Source organism: Mandrillus leucophaeus, unplaced genomic scaffold, assembly GCF_000951045.1.
Source record: "Mandrillus leucophaeus isolate KB7577 unplaced genomic scaffold, Mleu.le_1.0 Scaffold9, whole genome shotgun sequence".
Lineage (NCBI taxonomy): Eukaryota > Metazoa > Chordata > Mammalia > Primates > Cercopithecidae > Mandrillus > Mandrillus leucophaeus.
The window spans coordinates 3,317,468-3,340,274 of NW_012109807.1; the positions used below are offsets into that span (position 1 = coordinate 3,317,468).

Genomic DNA, 22,807 nt, shown 5'->3' on the forward strand with positions numbered 1-22,807 from the left:
ATCATTTTATACACACATAAAAATAGTAACTTTGCTTTTATTAGAATAATAAAGTTTCAATAATTCTAAGAATTCCACTTAATTAAATATTAAATGGAAAACATTTAATCAGTAAGTCTGGTGAAATCATTTTAGTGAAATTAAGCCAGGTTTGGAGAATTCTGCTCATACTTAAATGGTGGGTAAATACTAGAACTTCAGCAAAACATCCCTTTCACATTTCTTCAAGATGTGATCAAATTATGACCCTTGGGCTCTATCTGGCCTACTTCCTCTTTGTATATGGCCTGTCAGCTACAAATAGTTAGTACATTTTTAAGGGGCTGAAAAAATTAAAAGAAGATAATATTTCATGAAAAGTGAAAATTGTATGAAATTCAAATTTCAGTGTTCATAAACAAAGTTATGAGTTTCATCTATAAAAGAAGTTGTTTTCTTCTTTTTCTTATCATGTAAGTAACCTACATAATGTTCTTAATGTTGCCTCTTGTTCCACACCCACAGATATTTACCATCTGACCCTTTACAGAAAAGCAGCAGAGAAGCCAGGCATGCAGCTTACCTGAGAACTCCGCAGCCCTTGTGTCTCTTCCCGCAGACTGAGGATTCCCGTAGGGGAAGGAGAGGTAGCGGACATTCTTGGTGCCAGCCTGTGGGTAGCAAGTAGAAAGAAAAAGCAGAATAAGCTGCCTCAATTCAGAGCTTCACATGGCAAATAAAGGGAAGGGCCAGACACTTTGGCTTACGCCTCTAATCCCAGCACTTTGGAAGGCAAAGGTGAGTGGATCACCTGAGGTCAAGAATTCAAGACCAGCCTGGCCAACATGGTGAAACCTTGTCTCTACTAAAAATACAAAAATTAGCAGCGCATGGTCACGGGCACCTGTAATCCCAGCTACTCGGGAGGCTGAGGCAGGAGAATCGTATGAACCCGGGAGGCAGAGATTGTAGTGAGCTGAGATCACACCACCCACTGCACTCCAGTCTGGGTGACAGAACGAGACTCCCTCTCATAAGTAATAAAATAAAATAAAGGGAGGAACACAGACCTGTTCTGTGGCATCTCGTTTGGATTACTGGCTTTTAGTTTTTTTGTTTTGAGAAAGCAGACCACACCAGTCTCCAATATGTATTTCCTTTCCCTCTCATGACAAAAGAGACCATTAGCAACCTTTCAAAGTTACTCCCATATCCCCACTGAGGATAGGTTTGAGATTAGGGCCTGCTTCTCACCCAGCCTTCATCCAAACTGCAGGTAAGACTGGTTTGTTATGGCCTCAATGGGAAGAGTGCAGGAACACAGTGGCTGATGTGAAGGTGAGCCCAGGAGTCAGACCAGGTACTGACCATGAGGACTGAAGGGCATGGACAGTACCTGGTCACCATAAGGTCTGGGTCTGGACTCACAGCACATCAAGTGCATTGCAGTCCTTGACCCACCCTGGAGGGCAGCACCCTATGGGCAGATGCCTTCAGTCCCTAAGATTCTGAGCCCAGAGAAAAAGGTTGCTCTGGTGTCTTGCACTCTTGCCTTAGGATCCCTCAGGTAACAAGGTGGGGTTTTGTTTGTGTAAATATTGATGGTCACGCATGTGAGATCCTGTACAGGAACAGGCTCAGCAGGTGACAAACACTTGCAGACTGAAGGAATGTCCCAGTCCCCAGCCCCAGTGTACCGGCTTTCCCCAGGGCAGGCTGTGGCCTTTCCTCATGCTCTCCCTTAAGGTGTTCTGGCGGCGGATCAGAATCTCTTTAGCCTGCTTCTCACTTGTTTGGGGTTTGAGGTTATATTTGTTGTAGGACAGGGTCTGCAGAGAAAATGGAATGTCAAATACGTAAGGACTCCTTCATATAACTTTCAGCCAAGGAAGCCATGGAAACATCAGGAACCTAAGACCAAGAGAACAGGTGAGCACCTTGGAGGTCAGCTAAGCATTTGCCTTGATTACGAATGAGCAAGTTTCAGTCCTAGGAAGAAAAGTGTGTGACGCCAGGTCCTGCTGCTCTCAGGGCAGAGCTGTGGCTGGAGCCTCTGCCTTCTGCTCTAATCCTTACAGCGGTCCTTCCCTTAGTTACCCACAGACTCGGCCTGCCCCATACATACACTTTCCTTTCCAGGTCATGTTTTGGATGCCAGGCCAGTGAATTTAATAAGAAAGGAAAATATCAAAACTAAACTACTTTGGGACTTTCCATAGGGCTGTTGTCTTTTAATTTTACTAATTAAGGATACCTATACATGCATGCGCGCGCGCGCGCGCGCACACACACACACACACACACACACACACAAAATTTCTATCAACCATTATCATCAATTCAGAAAGAAAGTCTCTTAACCAAAGTCACAAGAAGAACATAATTTGAGATTTAAAAAAAAAAAATAGCCCTTCAAATTGAATCAATTTAGCTTTATGAGAACGTCTTCCTTGTCCTTTACCCCAGACCAATGGAAACTTGTCATGGACCCTAGGCCAACATTAGTCAGTCCTCAGACAAATGTTTGCAAAATGCTTAACTGAAATTTCTTCTCCTTTTTGGTGCTCACTAAAGGCCCACTAGCAAATGCTCAGTTTGCCAGGAGTCAGTAGGTGACACACTGTGTGCACTGATAAACCACAAAGTCCTGGTAGATGACAGGATCGGGACCGCAGGGGCTCTCCCTCCCAAGTGACTGATGCTGTGATGGGGATAGTCAGTTCCACTTCAATAGAGAAAATGCTGTATGTGCCCTCAGGTGCTGTGGAAGGCACAGGATTAAATAAGTGAGTACATTAGAACTACAGTCTTCAAAAGGCTTACAGTTTCCTGGAAAAGTCAAATCAATAGGGATAAGATGCTATGCGTGCAGGTAAGTGATAAGATGCTGGGATCATCAGGGGTCGTAGAGTACAGGCAAAAGGCACTTCATCCAGTCTTGGACGCAAAAGGTTCAGTGTACTGAGATAAGTCTTGAAAGATGAGTGAGTGTTATCCTGGGAATAAATTCCAGGAAGAGAAAACACATGAGCTAAGACGTCAGCTGGTAACCACCTTGGAGGTGAGAGGACAGTCAGAGGATGTGCTGGAAAAGAGCCAGGAATGAGTCTGCTACCACGAAAGAATGGGGTGCTTCATTCAAAATGTGTGAGAGGTGAGACTGGAGGGTCATGGAGGGGCTGGGGTCAGGCCACAGGTAGCCTGCCAAGGAGTAGAGGCTGCATTTTTCAGGCCATGCGCTTTTTAGGTGGGTGCACACACTCCAAAAAGTGCCACAAGATGCCCCACAGGGTGAGAAAGAAAATACTGATACTTCTATTTCTATTGATTTTTATCCAAACAAATACAAAGCATATTAAGCTCTATTAGTACTTAATATATGAATGTATAACGGGCCCTCACTCAGTCCATACCTGAGACAGTCAAGTCAACAAGGGATCCACAATGGCATCCTCATAGGTTTCACCAGCTTGCAGTTCATTGTGTTTCAGTGTGTGTGCATCCAGTTAAGTAGATGTGTGGTTTCCATTAGCTATTAACTAAAGTAACCCTCACAAAATAGATAATTGTATTTAAAAAGTGTTGCAAAGAAGGTGTAAACTGGACTGCTAAGGTGGCTCACACCTCTAATCCTAGCACTTCAGGAGGCCAAGACATGTGGATCACTGAGCCCAGTAGTTTGAGACCGACCTGGGCAATGTGACTAAACCCTATCGCTACAAAAAATACAAAAAAAAAAAAAAAAATAGCTGGGTGTGGTGGTGCGAACCTGCGGTCCTAGCTACTCACGAAGCTGAGGTGGGAGAAACGCTCGAGTGTAGGATGTCAAAGCCACAGTGAGCCGTGATCATGCCACTGCACTCTAGCCTGGGTGACAGAGTGAGAGTGACACCTGTCTCCAAGGGAAAAGAAAAGAAGGCATAAACTAAAGGCCAAGGGAACAATGAGGGAAGGGTAAATCCAACTTTCTCCTTCTCCCAATGGGAGCTCTTTATCATCCACTTCTGACACATTAACAGATCTGACAAGAATTTTCCCCAAAAAGTTGAAATTTGAAAATAGTTTGAAATATGAATTCTTGTCTATCATTAGTAATGATACACCTCAACCTATGTGCATTTTATACATTGAAATATTAAATATTTAAAATGGTAACATGACACGGTCGTGAAAAATAAAACAAGAATTAGGAATATAGAGACAAACTTTTACAACTGTTTATCAATTTTAAAATCATGCAAAACTGAATGCAATGTGTGTGTGTGTGTGTGTGTGTGTGTATACATACAATGTATTGCTAGTAGGATTTCCTACACCTAGACTTGGGAGGAGGTTGTACTTTTTAAGGAACACTTGGGCGGTTGGCTTCCTATTTCATCTCCCATAACCTCCCATGACCCACGTGCTTCTCTATTTTGCCTGTCTGCAGGGAGCATAGAAGCCTCTATGCATATAATGTGCATGCAAGTTTCTTCCCTCCTCTCCCTCCATTTCTGTGTTACAGTGGAGCTTGTACTTCCCACTGGACCTTGAGTCCTAAAGGAGAAGGAACTTTGTCTTATTCAGTGCAGTATTCCTGATGCCCGGCACATTCTAGATGTGCATTAACTATTTGCTGAAGGAAACTGAAATTGCTCTCTTCCTTTGAAAGCATGTAGAAATTCTGAGAGTAATCTGATTATCCAGGCTACTCAGGAACCACCCATCAATCTGTGACCTATCCTGGGGGTCTGGGCTGAAGCCAGTTTCTTCTCTTGTAAGTTTAGTCATAGTATTTCTCAACCTCCATCCCCTCTGTGTTTCAGAGAGCTTCCTCTGTGGTTGTCCTACCAGGAACCTCCAGAGGTGAGTCCTTTAAGTTTTCCACCCATGAAGATGCTGTCCTGGGTTTACTGAGTCGAAGGACTTCAAACAGAATTGGCTGGAGTCCTCCTAGGAGCAACAGACCCAGCAGGGCCAGCTCAGTTTTGGATCAACTCTGCATTAGGGTCGCCCAGAGTCAAACTCTGCATTCATCCTGGTCCTGTTCTGAGGTAAATCCCGATGCCCAAGATGGCCTCTTTCAAGATGTGAACAGTGAGAAATGCCCTGGCTACCAGGCCTGCATCTATCATCCAGGCTACAGAGTGCAGGATGGCTAAGGTACACCCTTCGTGACATTCCTCAAAAATGTAGATTGTCTGCTAGAAACAGAATGAGTTGCATTTTCAGGTAGACTTTTCCTTCAAGAGATCAAGAGGACCACGGTGGAAGAGAGAATTCTCATGACCTTTGTAAAGCTGAGTAGGGAGAGGAAGACGGGAAGAGGTAGGACTGGTGAGTTTGACTTATGGAGTAAGCAAAGTATAGTCAAAGAGCCACCTCATAGGCTTGTAACTGCCCTCTGTTTATCAATTGCGTTCTCCCTATTTGGCTCCCAAGGTGGTCAGCAATAAACTTCTTAAATGGAAAGAGGCCTTTGTGCTTTAATTTGAGGGCAATGAGGAAGGGAGGTGCTGTATATCTTAGAAAGTAGAACTCTGGAAAGCAGAATGCATAGGATACTTATTAAAAGAGACGAAAGGAGGCTATCTTGGAAACTGCATCCAAGGAAGAAAAGAAAGGATGAGCAGTTGACCTTATTTTAGACTGGATTAGAGTCCTAGGATCTTCATCTGCATTTCCAGACCTTTCCCTAAACTTGATCTTCATCTACATAGGGAAAAGACTGAGTAACAGGTACCCTCGGGACTCCGGCTCTCACTAAGCTAGCCACATTCTTCAAACCAGGAAGTTGTTATCTATTATTTATCTAAGGCAGGATGTGATAGTCTTACTGAAACAGTTTCACTTGGAATGATTTGAAAGCCTTGGAATTTACTCTAAGCACAGTACCATTAGTGCTGACCTGTATTCCTCCAGCTGGTGCAGAGCCTTTCGCTGACACATTCCTCTTAATCACTGACCTTTGAGTTGAAACAGGAGACCAGAAAACATTCACTTTCATTGGATTATGTAAGTCCAGAGTCATGAAAAGAGCACTGGGTAGGTGGGTAGAAGTCCTGCGTTCTTAACCTGGACTTGTTTTGTAACCTTGAAAAAGTCAGATAACCAACTCCACTGACCTCAGCATCTTCCCTTTGAAAATGAGGAGCTTTGTCTAGGTGATTTTGTTTTAGTTTCATTAAGACTATGATCAAGGACACAGTCACAAAACTAAAGGTCCTCAAAATGAATTCATTTCTAATCACACCCAAGTATTAGGATTAGGATGGATGATCAAATCCTCAAACTATAAAAACCTCTCATTATATGACTTCGTTAGATGACTAATTAGATGGAATATTTAACTAAGTCAAAGTTTCAGAAAGATTCATTCACTGCCCTCAGAAATCCTCTTAGTATGCACTTTGGACCAGTTCCCACGGACTAGTAGAGATTTCATACCTAGTTCCAAAATAGAGAAATAAGATGTCTCCTTTTATTCAGGCATTTATTCATTATAAATTATAGTTTCAATATTGGAACCTAAACTATCTCAACTTTCTTATTGTAGTCAATACAATTGGGACAAGTGCACTGTGATCAGCGTCCTGGTGCCATCTTTGTTCTGTGGTGTGGTGGATGAGCTTCTTTGCAGAGAGACCTGCTAGTTCTGGAAAGCACCAGGCTGCAGGGCTAGGGCAGCCTGCCCCCTAGAGACAGTAACTAGATTTGCACTTCTTTTTATGCCACAGGTGCCAATTTTGCAGCAGAAACATGACAATTAACTTTCTATTCTCCAAACTAAGCAGAGAGAAAATATTCAGCAAGAGTTCACCTTACAGAGGGTGACGTGAACATCAGAGGGCTCCTGAAGGACTGTTTTCAAGGACAGACAAGGGGGACAACACAGGTGGCTCATACACACCCTTTGCCGAACTTGGTACATGTTGGATGTCAGAATGTCCCTTATGGACTCCACATCTTCAGGGGAAAGTCTTTTGATTCCTTGTATCCTCTGGGCCCTGGAATCGTTATTGGAGAAGAGACAAACGTTATTCTTTCATTTGGCAAGAGGTGCCACAAAAATATCAGTGGGCCTTGCTCTGTACTGAGGGGAATCCTAAGCTCCAGAATCCTACATATAATTTTTCCTATTGTTCTAGTAAGTTGATTTGAAATGTCAGAACACGTGTCTTGATTTCAGGTTTTGAAAATACTGGTCCTTTGCCTATAGCTTATATGTGGTAATTATTCCAATCCATTTTTTGAAAAAGGTCTAAAGTGGTAACAAGTTTTTTTTTCCCCCACAAATCTGTTATGAACTGGAATGTTTGTACGATACAATAAAAGTCAATTGTTAGAAAATGATACCGTACCATGCAATCCAAATATTTTACCATTAAATGCAACAGAAAAAAATGATTCAGTCCAAGACAAACTCTTTGCTAGTTTTGTACTTACCTATCTCACTGAGGACGGGTGGCAAACAATTCACAGATTTAATACCTTCTACACACCACCACATTTTGATTAGCATTTATCTAACAAAATGTTAGTTTCATGAGTACATTTGTATTGGAATTGTACCTGTAGGATTTTATCTTTGATTAAGAAATAATTGAAGAAACCAGAATCACATTTTACAAGGGCAATTAGACTATTTATACCATGAGAGCCAGCCCAGCTCTGAGATATTGTACACCGTGACCCCTTCCCGCCTCTGGAAGGGATTAAAAACTGGGTTATGCCTGTGCCCAGGTTAGCAGTCAATGCACAATTGTCCTCTGGGGATTATAAAGTCCTGACAATCCTGGGGGAAGAATTCTCATGTGACAAGTGTATTTGATTACAATCTAGTGGCAGTAATTTTTAAAAACTTTATATTACATGAAGAATATATATTCCATGTGGAACATAAGAACCAAAAAGAGAGAACTAAAAATAATTAACTCCCTTTTTAATACTATCACCTTCCTTAACATCTTGATATAAACCCTAATGGGTTTGTTTGTTTGTTTCTAGCCTCAGCTCTTTTGAATTTTGAATGCATAAGGGCACTGGAGGCTTTGATATCTGTTTGCATACGTTCTTAAGATAATTGGCCACAGACCTGAGTAATGATTAGTTTTAATACAGGCCACCTTTCAAGTATTTTTCAAAACATTACTAGCAATACAGCCATCAATAGTGAAGACATTTTAAAAGTAATGTACATTTGATAAAAGATTTTAAAGGACTTGGGTACTGAATATCACAGCAAGCCTGGATTTTGTTTAGCAATGCTATCTGTAGACTGACTAATGTCCTCTCTACAAACTGATTGAAATCAGTTTCCATATCATAAAGCTGCAAATGTCACCTCTATTGATACACAGTTACCACCCTTGGTGATCTTAACATTATTATCAGGGCATTTCAACCTAACTGTTTAAATGTCCTTCAAATAACATTTATTCTGATTTAGATATGCCCACACACTTCCACAATCTGAACACATTCCTTTAATGTGGTGAATGTGATGTACTGCTAAGCAGAAACAACAGCGAGTCAAATAGTTCCATTTATGTGTTCATTATGAAACAACCTAATAGGAGAAACCACTGATAAAGGAAATGGTAAAATTACACTTGATATAGCAGTAGATGTAACTTGGCACTCTTGCCAGTTTATAATTGACCACTTTGGGAAGGACGAACTTAGGTAAAGTCCATTCAAGCTCTGGTTGGAATGAGCACTCCAGGTATCCTAAAGGCATCTCCCATCATGGAGTCACATTGAGAAGCTGCAGCTATAGAATTATAGCAACTATCATTCTACAGCTATAGAATTGACTCACTTGGGCAAGGTGATACCTGGAGGTTTCTTCATGCCGCTTCATTAGCAAAATTGTCCCTGAAATACTCCCAGCACAAGCACAGGAGATACAGCTTAAGAAAAACTGAATGAGTGATCATTTCCATATCAAGTCAACTTATAAACCAAAAGACTCTTGTCCCTGGACCATTGATTCATTATCCGTAAAGGAGATCTTCATCACCTTAAATAAAAGTTCTGCAATAATTTCAATCAAACTGGAAAAATCTGAACCTAAGTATATTGAATACAATGTTCATATTTCTCATAACGCTTCTTACTTATCTTTTATATTGATACATAATAGTCGTACATAGTTTTAGGGTATATGTGATAATTTGATACATTCATATAATCAAATTAGGGTAATTGAGATATCCATTACCTTGCATTTTTATATTTTCTTTATATTAGAACCATTCAAATCATTCTCTTCTAGCTATTTTGAAATGTACAATCAGTTAGTGTTAACTATAGTTACCCTGCAGTCCTGTCAACCACCAGAGCTTATTTCTTCTATCTAAGTGTATATTTGTTCTCATTAATCAACCTCTCTTCAATGGTCCCTCATTCTTTGTCTCTTTTGATCAGTTGCTATAATAATGTAAAAAGAGGCTTCAATTCTACTATAATATCTAGTAGAATACACATATCATGGTATGAAGTTCCAAAAGATCAAATATGATTTGCTAATTTATTTAGAAGAACACATCTTTTTTTTTAAGCAGCTAAGATGTGAAGTGTTTAGGAAAAGTGGGCTCAGAGGAAGACTTGCCTGCGATGCACACAGGGGCGCCCACCAGCAGCGCTGTGTGTGCAGCTGCTTTGCATGTTTTTACAGAGGTCACCAAGATGAACAACATTTGGAATGAGTGACGAGTGGCTGAGATGATGCCGCTCCTCAGAATACAGTGTTCCATTGTGGAAGTGAAAAATGGCATCAGAATCTGCATCCTAGTCTTCTGGGTGAGAATGTGGAAATGTGAATTTGTACCTGTCAATGTGCGATCCATTAGAAAATTCTTAGACTACAATGAAGTTACTTTAGGTTTCTTTAAAAAATAAAGGACACATTAAAATTATTTGGGAGTTTTAAAATACATTTCAAAGTTGTATGGTTGTCATTTGTTATGCCTATAAATATATAAATATTTTAATATCACTTTAATCCAAAAGTGTTTAAAGCTTCAACGCTTTTAATCAGCTTGAGTCTCTATCTCTGATAATTTCTAACAGCTTACCACTCATTGGTGAGATGAGCCGCTTCATATTTGAAATAGTAATCCAAGTGCATATTCTACCTATTCATAGGATTGTTTTGAGTTTCACATAAGGTAATGTATGTAAAAGCAATAGGATTCCAAAAAACCAACATTATCCAAACTGTGCAAATAGACAACCATGGTGGCAGTGTTCTCCTGAAGGTCATAGAATTTGAAAATCTAAACCTTTTGTAGAACAATTGCTTGAACTTCTAAAGAAAAAAATACCTGTGCATTTTGTTGTTATCATCTCATACAGAATAATAAAAAGCGAGCTGAGTACACACTTCTTTTTCCTATTATTGTATGAAGGTTTGTTTTGTAAGAAATTCGCTGCTTTGATCTCAGGAGAGGAATTCCTTTTTGCTTGACGTCCTACAGATTTCTGATGAGATCAAATAAATGCAATTTAAATACTAAATACATATTAAATATCAACTTTAAAAAATCTCTCCCACCCCAGTTAACTACCTGCTTGGAGTGTAGGAGGGAAAAAAATTATCTCGTACCTATAAGGCTCTCTCACTAATCTTAAATGCATTTCTAAAGAAATAATTAACTCAACTGGCAGGCCCTGCTCCAAATAAAACTGGTTTAAAGATTGCCTTGAGATCAGAAATTAAGGCAAATGCTTATGGCTGATGCAATGTAATACAAAAATTCAAAATATGCTTCGCCACCTGGCAGACTGATTCTCATTTGAGATAAGCACCCCTGCCTTCCTAGACCAAGTGCTCACTTAAGTGAGCAAAGCAATTAAGGAAGTTTCTAATGGTCTAAACTGCATTAATCAGCATTGATCCCTCAGTGAGCAGGCCAAAGGCAAGGAGTCCAGGTGAGATGCACCTCTCATAGACTTGCATAGCTCTCTGTTCTGTATGATTATGTTTATGTGGCCTTTTTTGTTAATGTCATGACCCTACCAGAGTATGGTGTCCATGAGGGCAAGGCCTGTGTCCGCTTCACGGTGCTTGGCACATAGGAGGTGTCTAACAGACAGGATTGGATCAAAGGTGTCAAATGCAAGGAGGTTCCAAAAAACTCAGTAACTAAGGTAAGTCAGATTCAAATGCAATATTTTTAGAAATAAAGGTCAATGCAAAAAATTCTTGATGAATATAATATCAACATTTTAAATAACAGAGGATCAATATGCCTGATGTTTCCTTTGCCTGAGATTCCACTATGATGCAGCAGAGCATTGCCAATATATATTTGTCAGCACTTTTCCATTTTAATATCAGAAGTTTCCTTAAAGCCACGTGATGGGCAGCATCAAAACAAATCAACACCCCCCCGCCAACCCTCAAAGAAAAGTCACTAAGAAATAAGGCAGAAAGCTTTGCATTATATTGAAATATCCTCAGGGACGCTAGTTAGGATTCTTCTCAGGCCATGTAAGAAATGCAAGGGTATTTCTGATTTATTAGCAGGCAAGGGATGAAGGTGTTATCTCAGAAATAAGACTTAGGCAATAGTGACAATTTTATTGCTACCTATTCTTAGCTCTTCTTCCAACTGCCTTTTTAAATGTGAAGACATAATTGAAGCATATGATCAAGTGTTTTTACCTGCTGAAGACAACAGGATGGAGGGGGCCCATGTTCCTTATCCTAAATATATGTTGTGATTAATTTTCCCAATTTATAAATCATTTTTTTCGAGGAAAAACTGGGCATCTTTGGGAAATTAATGCATTCTTTTGACATTGAAGGGGCTCTCATTAAATCTCAGAGTTAAAGCAGTTTTAAGAAGTATTTAGCCAGCTCTTGGGACAAGTGGCTACCAGAGGCTCTACCACGTTGCATGGAAAATCATCTTGTAATGATGGGTTTATATTCCAGTATCACCCCTCCCTATGTCCTGCTTCCACAACAACTCCCTGTTCCTCAGGAAGCCAGGCCACTCGCTGCTTCTACTCCAAGCTGGTCTCACATAGACTCAAGGCAAATTTCACAATCTCATGCAGACCTTCGCCTTAGATGCAATTACAAACACAACTTTCTCTTTACATAGACCACCAATGACAACACCTCCTGCTATCATCAGTCATTCCCAAATCCAAGTTATCATCTCAGAAAGTTAACTCGTCTCTCACGTAAAAGAGGAAGAGAAATGGCTTATGGGAAGAAACACAATGGTAGGAAGGACAGAATCACATGCACAGGGGTCATGTCAGGAGCAAACTGAGACAGTCCTGTAGAATATGCTGCAATTCTACACATTCACTTGCCCTTCCCTCCCAAAGAAAGATGTCATACAACTCTAAGTAAGCAACATATGCTAGAAAGTAATTTTCAGAAACTAGGTAAAATATGTTGAGCTTCGGCCAAGCCATAAAAATGCCAAGACTTAGATTACGTATTTTAAACATAATTTCTTCTTTATATTTCTGCCTCTTTACTCCTCGTGTACCTTTAAATGAGGCAATGAGTCAGTGCCCCTTGGAATTCTGACAGTGAAAGTTTAGAACAAAGAACAGATATGACTTACTGATGGGGTATGGAGAAAGCTGTAGAGCTTAGTATCCCAGTCTCCACCATCTCGATGGCTTGTTTCATTTCCAGCTTCTTGTACAACGAAACAATGCTTGATTTGGGTAGGTTCTTTCGGATGAGGATTTTCCGTAAGTATCTATGATCAAACTTCTTAAACCTAAAAATGAAAACCAACATTTTTGAAATCTTGAACGTCTGTATGTGTTACGTAAGTATGCATTTCTCTTAAACTACTTTCTTTTTTACTTTATTTTGTTGTGACGTCAGGTCAGTGCCTTGTCTTGTTTTCATTTGATTTGATTTTTTTTTTTTTTATTCTTCGTATTTTTTCTTTTTTTTTTATAATAAAAAAAAAAGAATGGCCTACTGGCCTGAATACATTGAAAATCAACTAAACAAAAGGAAGGGACAAGCTGCAATCAGGGCAAAAAGTGTGCATAAGTGAGGCGCGGGGGAGGCCCAACCCAGCTCAGCTCCAATTGTAAGAGAAGAAATGAGGGGGCTGAAGCTTTTGAACAAGTGTTCCATTCTAATAGCGCATAACAGCGGCAGCTGCACTTACAGTAATACTGGCCTATTCAACCAGAACCCAATAACTTTAAATGGCCCGGTAGTTACAGTAGTTTTGCCCCATTATGCTGCAGATCATTTTGAATCCTACCAATTAAGGGGAAGAAAAAAACCCTACATATGTCCCAATAGCCTGAATGATGGAGACTGTGAATAGGCGAGACTGATGGCCGCTGACTATTGTAAGGAACCTCTGGCCGGCCCATTCGAGCGAGCTGCGCTTTGCATATGGTGCCTTCAGAGTCAGCCATTTGTTTGGAGTTGGAATTTTCAACACTTTCAATCATTTTACATTCAAAGAGTAGTTTGCCCGCCTGCTTTATTTTCCAGAGGGGAACATAGCTTCCCGGGCTGCTGGTTTGTTATCTGGCAATTGGTTTCCTGGTCCATGAGCTCTGTCAGCTCAGCCCCTCCAGGGTCAGGGGCTGGCTTCCTGAGCTTTGCTGTCTGAGCTCGGCTCAGACCAGGCCTCCTCTTATTCCGACTGGGTCGATCTTCTGTCTTCTAGTTTTCTGCCCTCATGAGAAGCCATGGCTCCTGTGTATTCTCAGCCCACGGTAATCACCTCCCCAACCATAACACCCTCCCTGACTTTCTTTCACTGAGATTGCCTTGACCTTGTCCTGTTCAACTCCAGAGGCTGCCCTCATCCTTCCCATCCTGGATGCTTTGTGTCTCCTGACGTGCTGGGTTCTCCCTGTGTGCCCTCCACTGCCTGACTCGCTCCTGCTTCCCTGTCAGGCTCTCTGACCACTTCTTCTCCATCTCCTTCCGCACTTTCTTTTCCTTGCCTGCGCCCAAGAGTGAGAGCTTCTCAGAGCCCCATCCTCAGTGAGCTGCCAGCTACTCACTCCAGCCGCAACCTTCCTCCTGAACTGGAAACGAAATCCAGTAAAACAATACATTCTGAAAGGTGAGATATGGTGGATAAGAGGGATTTGGGCATTTAAAAAAAGAATTACCATATTTGAGAATCTTAAAGATCTTCCCCACAATGGAGGAATCCCTTGCCAGGATTCCTAAGGAGGCACCAAACTCCCTTTCCAAACTCCTTTTCCAAGCTGGCCATTCCGTGGTAGAGCTGATCTTATCCTTGGGAAGCTTGTCCTTGTTTTTAACGTAAATATTACTTTTCTAATTTCTACTCATTAGCTGTACTAGTTCTCTCTGGAACAACCTACACCGAGTCTACCGCGTCTTCCACCTGACAACTCTTTATTTTCCAGGCTTAGCATGCCCTGGAATTTCAACTGCTTCCTGTAGGGGATGGCTCTGGAGCACCTTATCCTCTTGGTCTCCATTCCCTGAATTCTCTCTGGTTTATGCCCAGCTTCCAATGGAACCTTTAGAAGTTACCCATGCCACCCGTATCCTTTGCCAGGGAGTGAAACCCTCAGCCTCCTTACTTGTCTCTCACTTGGTAGTGACTCCAGTGCCCACACACGTCTTCGATTCCAGCCTTTAAGTGATCCATCAGCTGCCAAACAAACACAAGAAAATGATTGCTGGAGAAACGCGAACTCTAAAAGACACACAGGACAGCTAAGACACCTTAAAAAACAAAGGAGGCTTTAATTTTCTGGAGCGTATCTGACTTTCTATCACTGTGTTCGTGTAATAAAACATTTGATGCCTTTCACAGTAATTTCAACTTTGTGTTGTGGTTTAAAGACTCGGTAGATAAGTTTCTTGATAATTCACATAATATGTAATGAAAACTGGGAACCTGGCATTTGCTTTGGATAATACTTTTCTAGAATGATCTAGGAAATGTCTCATTACTGAAATTATTTGGAGGATAATTAATAATAATAAAATATATCATATTTAAGATATTATTAAATAATTGTAATAACTTACTTTTAATTTCATTGCAAAAGAAAACAACACACTGTTATCCAATCATATAATTTCTGAAAATATAATTCTATAAATATTATGCTATAACATATAATAACAAAATATCTATATTCCTTATTTTAATATGCTTGTTTGATCTAAGTACTTACATTTCACCACTCAAGCAAATTATATTGCATTTGTTTTATCCAAAATTGTTTATAGAAATTTAGGAAAAAGTTCAGTCTTCAAAATAATTATGAAATTAGTCTCCAAGTACTTTAAATTTGAAATTATTGAAGTCTATACTGGCTTCTGAATTTTGTTTTGAAAAACAGATTCAAATATTAAATTAATTATTAAATGATTGATTCACTACTTTCTACCAAAAATTATAACTTTTTTGAGGAAAAGAAAAATAAATGAGAGAAGAATGAAATATCCAAGTGCCATGGACTTAGGTGGATTATCTAATTTGTCAAAATAATAAATCATAGGAGACAAAAATAGAGACAAAAATCTATGATCAGTTTAAGGCGGTACATATTTCAAAACAGTCACCACTTATCCTTATCTGTTAATTATTTTCAAATGGCCTTGCAAATTTTTCATTAGGATTTCCTGGAATTTAAATAACCTAATTTCCTAGGTCACTTTGACCATGAACTTTAGGGTAGATTTTGGAAGACTTCATCATTCATCAGTTTCTCTAGTATTAAAATGGTGAACTCTCAGGGATAGAAGAAACCTAACATTTTTCAGGTTCAACTATCTCCTCAAAGCTTGAATCTCATGTACAGCAATGATGCCACATGTTCCCAATCACTGGTTAGACACATCCACTTCAGCTTCAGGTGTGCCAATCAGGAAATGATTGTCAGAACGCTCTTTCATTAACTGAGTTGAAGTCTCCACCTATAATCCTTCAGACATTAGTTCTCATTTCTATTCCTTGGAGCTATACACAGTGGTATCCCTTCAATGTTGTGCTGAACTTAAACAAACAGGTAGAAACCATGCTCAATGTCATATTCATCTTTGCTAGCCTGGGATGTTTTCACTAAAATCTGCCACTCAGCCATGTTTACAAAAGAAGTAGCACCCTTTGCCCCTCCTATAGTAAGAGTTCAAAAAAGGCAGAGGACCCCATATTTCATTGGAACTGTGATTTTAGAAACAAGCAGGACAATTTTGAATGTTAGTCACTGTGATAGTATTTTGAGGTATCAATTTAGCCAGGCAACTCCCCGGTTATTCAATCAAACAGTACTCTAGATGTTGCTGTAAATGTATTTTGTAGATCTGATTGAAGTCATAATCAGTTGTCTTACGTAAGGGAGATGACCCAGATAATCTGGGGGAGCCTGATTCAATCGGTTGAAAGGGCTTAAGAACAGGCCCCAGGCTTCCCTGATGAAGAAAAAATCCTACTTGTAGACAGTAGCTCTTTTGGATGACCTGTCCCATGGATTCTGGGCTTTCCTAGCCAGTCCCAACAATACTGAAAAACAATTCCTTACAACAAATCTCTTCCTATCTCTATCTCTATCTGTATCTGTATCTCTATTTCTATCTCTGTCTCTGTCTCTATCTTTATCTCTGTCTCTATCTCTATCTCTATCTCTGTCCATCCATCCTACTGGCTCTGCTTCTCTGTTGAGCCCTGATGGAAACACCACCAGCTTGGACAAAAAAGAGGAGGAAATGAAATAAATACGTCAGACCCTCACAATTCTATAAGCAAGAAATAGACCGATAAAGTTACTCAGCTGCAAACTTATGCTACCTTTGTAAACAAAGGAAGTATGATTCAGAGGGTGAAGTTGAGAACTCAGAGGGTGGAACAAAGAGTTGCAAGGGATTAGGGGATTCCCAGCCCTTGAAACCAAATAAAGCTTGCCCAGGAAACATTGAAGTTTGCTTGGTATCAATGACTCCTTTTTTTCTTTCATTATCTCCCCAGCTTTTCGAAAGGCAATAGCCATAACTGTTATTCAACGAGTGTCCTACCACATATTTTAAGAGCAGATAACTTGTTTCTTGAGTTCAACAAATTCATAGATGAAGAGAAACTGAGCCTCAGAAGAGATTATACCCAGAGCCTCACTGAGCCCTGCTCTAGATGATGGAGATAATGAGATTTGGGATTTTTGACCTGATAAGATTCAGATGATATTTTGGATTTTGAATTGATGATGCAGTGTATTGAGACTTTTGGGGTGTTGCGATAGAAGGAAGGTATTTTGCATGTGATTCAGATATGAATCTTTGGGACACAGACGGCAGACTGTGGTAGGGAGAACAATGACCTTGCAAAGATATCCATGTCTTAATCCCCAGAACTTGTGAATATGGTAGTTTAGTTTAAAGGAGTATTAAGTGGCAGATGGACTTAAGGTTGCTAATCAGCTGACCTTAAGCTGGAGACAATCTCCTGAATTATCCATGTGGATGCAGTGGGATCATAAAGCTCCTTCAATGTGGAAGAGGGAGGCAGAAGGATCATTGTTGGAGGGATGCAGCCATTGCAGGCTCTGAAGATGGAAGGGGCCATGGGCCAAGGAATGCAGGCAGCCTTTGGAAGCTGTGGGAGGTGAGGAAACAGATTCTCCCCAGGGCCTCCAGAAAGGAGCACAGCCCTGCAACACCTGGATTTTGAACTTCCGACCTCCAGAACTGTAAGACAATAAATCTCCCTTATTTTAATCACTAAGTTTGTGGCAATTTCCTACAGCAGCCATAGGAAACTTATACAGTCAGCCTTGGTAGAGTGGGGGAGGAAAGAGGAAGTCTAGTGACGTGTGCACACGCCTCATAGTAACAAAGGGGAAATGTCTTATTAATTTATTTATTGTGACTATGAGATAACTTACACGAATATGAAGCTCTTCATTGATGGATTCTTTTTTATTGGTTTTTTTAACATCCAGGTACCTGACCAGAGGGCCAATTGTGATTCCCTAGATCAGAAATAGCAAAATAAAAGGGTTCTGCTGTGTTGAACACTGTCACTAGAGAGAGCAAATTTATTAACAAAACCATTAGAATGTCCAATCTACATGTTTTGGTATAGCTATTACAGAATAAATGCTCCAATGTTCACTTTAGGTCTTCGTTCTTTTAAGTACTGCAATAAAAATAGATACATTGTTTGTATTTTAATATAGGAATTTGGTTTCACCCATTAAAATAAACGTTCATTGGTTCATTAAGAGCTAACTCCCACTAAAACAAAAACGTATGCTACCTAGTACTAATTGGAATCTCTTTTTCAGAAATATAGAGTAGCTATTAGTCACCTGTTACTCAGGAATCTTTTTCTTAATATGCTGTATTGATTAAAAGGCAATATATTTCAGAAGTTAAAGGATGGTCACAAACATGATCTAGAAATCTCTGGAAATTTAGTTTGGGTATTGAGTGCAAATCTGAAAATCAGATAAAATGCCTTTATTTGTATTTTACTAATTTACTACATTGTCCTGAAATAATCTATTTTAAATATAAGGGAAATCTACTCACCTGAATAAATACAGTAAAGTATATAACTACTAGAGTAGCAGTGACGAACATTTTCTTCCTAGGAAAAAGAGACAGAGGAAGCAAAAATGCAAGTGAAAAACTTCCGGCTCCTCGAACACCACTGTAGAAAATGATGCACTGGTCCTTGATGGAGAAGGGGAAAGTCCGAAACTGGTTACTGATATAGAAGAGAGCAAATACGCCTAGAAAGGGGGAAATGGATGTATTAGAGCAGAGGATCATGAACGAACAGAGATATAGAGCTAGTGAACTGAGGTTGTGTGTGCGTGCCCTGCAAACAATGTAGCCTAATTCCATCATACATCCATGATTGTCTATCCCAGGTAGAGTGTCTTTTATGGCTTTTCACTTTGTTAGTTGTGAGACAGTAGCACTTCAAGTGGGAATCTTCGCTATAGTTTCCTGGCATGTGTTGTGTGTATGTGTCTGCATTAGTGTGTTTAAATTAATAACATCTTGATTTTTTTAATGTAAGGTATATATTTTCTAATCTATATTCATAATTTTTGTCCTGCCTTTCAAACCTAGTCAAAGCAAGGGTATTGTTGAGTGGGTGGGGGGGATAAACACATTCTTATCATCTCATATTCTCATTAAGTATCCAAAGGAGGTCTGTAATTTAAAAATGAGAGGGGTCCTCTTAGAGACTATGGTCTCTACAATCAAATCCTTTACTGTTGGCTTGTCCTTCTTGAGGTTCATTGCAAACAAGGAAGGAAGTTGGCCTAGGTTAGGGGGTGAGTGGGTGCTTCTTACTGCCAGTGAGCTTCTTAAACAGAAGGTTTAGGGTGGAAGAGCTTGCTGGAAACATAGAGGAGTTTTCTACCACATTGATTTTCATCCCCAAGTGGCTCACATAACCTAGGTACCACCAATGCAGTGGTGCCTGGTAGGAAAGGTCCTTTCACTAAAGCTCTGATAAATCAAGAGTTTCACTTAGTAGAATAAAACTCTCCACATCCTTATGTACTTCTCGTCACACAGACTTGCCAGCAAGCATTATTTGATAATAGGCGCACGGATAGTGCAAAAGATAAGCAAATTTACTTTTTAAAATATTGTTGTGTTTGTCCTGGATCCTCTCCATGCCAGTCATGTGACCTTGAGTGAGGTTCTTAACCATTTCATGTCCTCAGACTCCTCATCTGCTTGATGGGGTAGCCATAGTTTTTCTCTCAGAATGTGAATGTAAGGATTAAATAAATTTAGCATCCATAAATAACGTAAGATGCAGCCTTTTACGTAACAAGCCTTCACGAGTGTGAACTACTATTAGCTGTGATGAGTCAGGGTAGGAAGAGAACAGGCTATGAGGGGGAGAACCGAATTCTAACACCTGGCTTTGTCAATTGCTGTGATGTGGCCAATTTTGTCACTGTTTTGGTGGTTTTTCCATCAATTTCCTCAACTGTAAGAGTATGGGGTTGATCTGGATCATGAAGGATTAACAATGTCGAGGTTCCTGCAATATAAATCCTCCTCTTCTAGTTAGTTTCTTTTCTTGTTGGCTGGGCTAAAGCTCTGTAATTTTACTCCCCTTGGGCATTCGCTCTCCTCCCCTGTAGATTCCCAGAGTATTAGAACTGAAAGGGAACTAAGAAATTTGTTCAAATCCGTCATTCTGTGATTGAGGAAGATGATTTTGAACAGTTAAATGTCTGTCCAAGATCAAACACTGGTTCGTAATAAGACCAGTGATTTGAGATAATAAACTTGTATCACAGCTTCCTCTATTCTCCCACAAGGAGCCCAACAACATATATATTCAGAGTTACTTATAGATATTTTCATATTTCTCTATTCTTGTTAATCTCCTCTAGAGCCTAAAACCCATCCTAAATGAATTTGGAATTAATTTGTTCAAGATAGGTTCTCAGTCATTTCGCCTAATTTCTCTTTGAGTAATTGGCTTGAAAATATGGGTCAAAGTCATTTAACGTAACGCTTCAAATATTAGTCGAGTCACTTAAAAATAGACTTGCTTGTAATCAAAAGGCAACACATATATTGTATGTCAGTGCTTAATGTTCTTTTCTGGCTCCTGAAAAATAAATGTACAAGATAAATCATCAACCACTAGTTCTCATTTTAAAAGATTAGTTACATTTTACAGGTGTGATGCCAGTTACACTCTAAAGTTGTTCTTACTAATTAATACAAAGCTCTTTTAAAAATATTCACTTCCTGATTTTTTTGTTTGCTATACATCACACATTCATGCACTCAACCCTCATATAAAACCACCTATACTGTTTAGGGGGTTATTTTCTATCACTATTTGTCTTCCATGGAATACAATTTGTGAGATCTCACTTATCCTATAGTGAAAGTGTAAATAAATGCCCACAGTTTATAATCCATATCTGTAAGGTGCGAGAGTATACAAATCTGCAAAGAAGTGAAGAGCAAGGGATATGTTGGTCTTAGAAACCAAAAACATTGGTGCAGCTCCAAATAAAAGTAACAAACATGTATTTTCCATTGACTGAATTATATTTAAATAGGTAGTTGTGAAAGTTCTTTCTTCAATTAAATAAAATACTCCTTGCCCCGACCTTGCTTCAGTGCAGAACCTGATCAACCACTAATTACTTTGAGCTGACTGAGGGAACAAACAGGAAAGATTCCTGCTCACAACCAGGTGCCTAGTCTACCCTAACCGGTAAAACCAGTTAGCATCTACTCAGTCCTCCAGTTTTTACATTGTAGAAGGGAATAAAAGAACTGAAATGCAGCAGGACCAGAGACTCTGGGGTCCTGCTGTCTCTTACTGATGGCTCTCCAGATTTGGCAGAAGGCCAGGGTGAAGCAGATGAAGGCCCAGTTCCACTCGTGATTCTTGCCCACGGTGGACACGCCCATGAAGATGAAGATCAAGGTCTCGCTGACACTGCTCAGCATCTTCATGAAGTACTTGATGGTCGTGTATGACGTCTGGGACACGTTTTCTTCCACGTACTTTTTCATTGTTACCGCGCAGGCTGTGATTCTATAAAAGGAGCAGAGTCGAGTCTCAGAGAAAATCTATGAGGTTTTCCCCCTCCACAAAACGCCCTCCCCACAGGCGATGCCACAGATGCATGAAGCCCCTGTTGATGCAGGAATATCTCCCTTATTCCCTTCTGTGGCTGCAGATTGTCCACAGATCGTCTTTCTCCCTCTTTTCCCTCCCTAAGGGATCTTTACAAGGTAAAGCCAAATGTGGTGGGAAGGTGGGCGTGGCACGGTGAAATAAAAGGACACATAATTCCCATGGGCACACCCAATGTGGAATGCTTCTCTCTTGCCCTCTTCATGAAGAGTTTTCAGTCCCAACTCACACTCTACTTTACTCTGCCTTAAACCAAAATAACAGAATAATTCAGCAAGGTTCTCATTCCCTCCAACCCAACCATAAATGATCAAAACTTCTAAAGCAATGCAAGGTTCTCTTTTATTGGCTTTATTTCAAATATTTCTGCTCGAGAGCCATTAAGCAAGTATGGGAAAAAGAAAAAAGCTTGCCTTGTCTTAGAAGTTTTGGTCATTTTCCAGGTGGGAAAGTGACAGACGCCTGGAGTTTACACTATCACATTTAATTGAAAGAGGTATTTCTCTACAATAAAATTAAATGTATCAGCCTGAATAGCTGGAAAGAAAGATAATGCCATAGAGGAAACAACATGACCAGATATAATAAGCCATGCTGAGAAGCCTCATTCAAAGATAAACATCTCAAGGATACAAGGACATAAGGATACACATTTCAAAAATATTTTCATTAGAGCCAAGAAATGTAGATTTCTAGTCTGATCCCACCTGCCTAGTTTCATCCCACAATGAAGAGCCATGGCTGCATGATGTGGTTGGAGGGGCACAGAGGAAGGCAGAGCCCAGGAACAGCAGTCCTTCAGGCATGCCTCTTTTCAACTTTAAAATTAACTTTTCCACTTTGGGAGGCCAAGGTGAGTGGATCACAAAGTCGGAGATCGAGACCATCCTGGCTAACACAGTGAAACCCCGTCACCACTAAAAATACAAAACCATTAGCCGGGCATGGTGGCGGGCACCTGTAGTCCCAGCTACTCAGGAGGTTGAGGCAGGAGAATGGCGTGAACCCAGGAGGCGGAACTTGCAGTGAGCAGAGATCGCGCCACTGCACTCCAGCCTAGGTGACAGAGAGAGACTCCGTCTCAAAACAAAAACAAAAACCAAAAAAAACACTTTTCAAGGAAAAAACACACTACTGAGATGAGAATAAGTTTCCCCAGATCTTCTCTGTACCAGCTTTCCTGAGCCTTCTAAATTGAAGTGATAATT

General features: G+C 40.1%; 1 protein-coding gene across 1 annotated transcript in view; it reads right to left on the reverse strand.

Annotated features, from left to right (window-relative positions):
- Window positions 1-22,807, reverse strand: part of SLC9A4 (solute carrier family 9, subfamily A (NHE4, cation proton antiporter 4), member 4) — a 68,519-nt gene that overhangs the window by 7,917 nt on the left and 37,795 nt on the right. The window contains exons 4-11 of the mRNA XM_011969573.1: window positions 21,280-21,497; window positions 18,488-18,690; window positions 17,839-17,925; window positions 14,533-14,603; window positions 12,552-12,713; window positions 6,869-6,965; window positions 1,677-1,808; window positions 563-650 (exon numbers count right to left, since the gene is read on the reverse strand). Coding sequence (XP_011824963.1) covers window positions 563-650; window positions 1,677-1,808; window positions 6,869-6,965; window positions 12,552-12,713; window positions 14,533-14,603; window positions 17,839-17,925; window positions 18,488-18,690; window positions 21,280-21,497 — 1,058 coding nt within the window. The remainder of the gene's footprint in view (window positions 1-562; window positions 651-1,676; window positions 1,809-6,868; window positions 6,966-12,551; window positions 12,714-14,532; window positions 14,604-17,838; window positions 17,926-18,487; window positions 18,691-21,279; window positions 21,498-22,807) is intronic.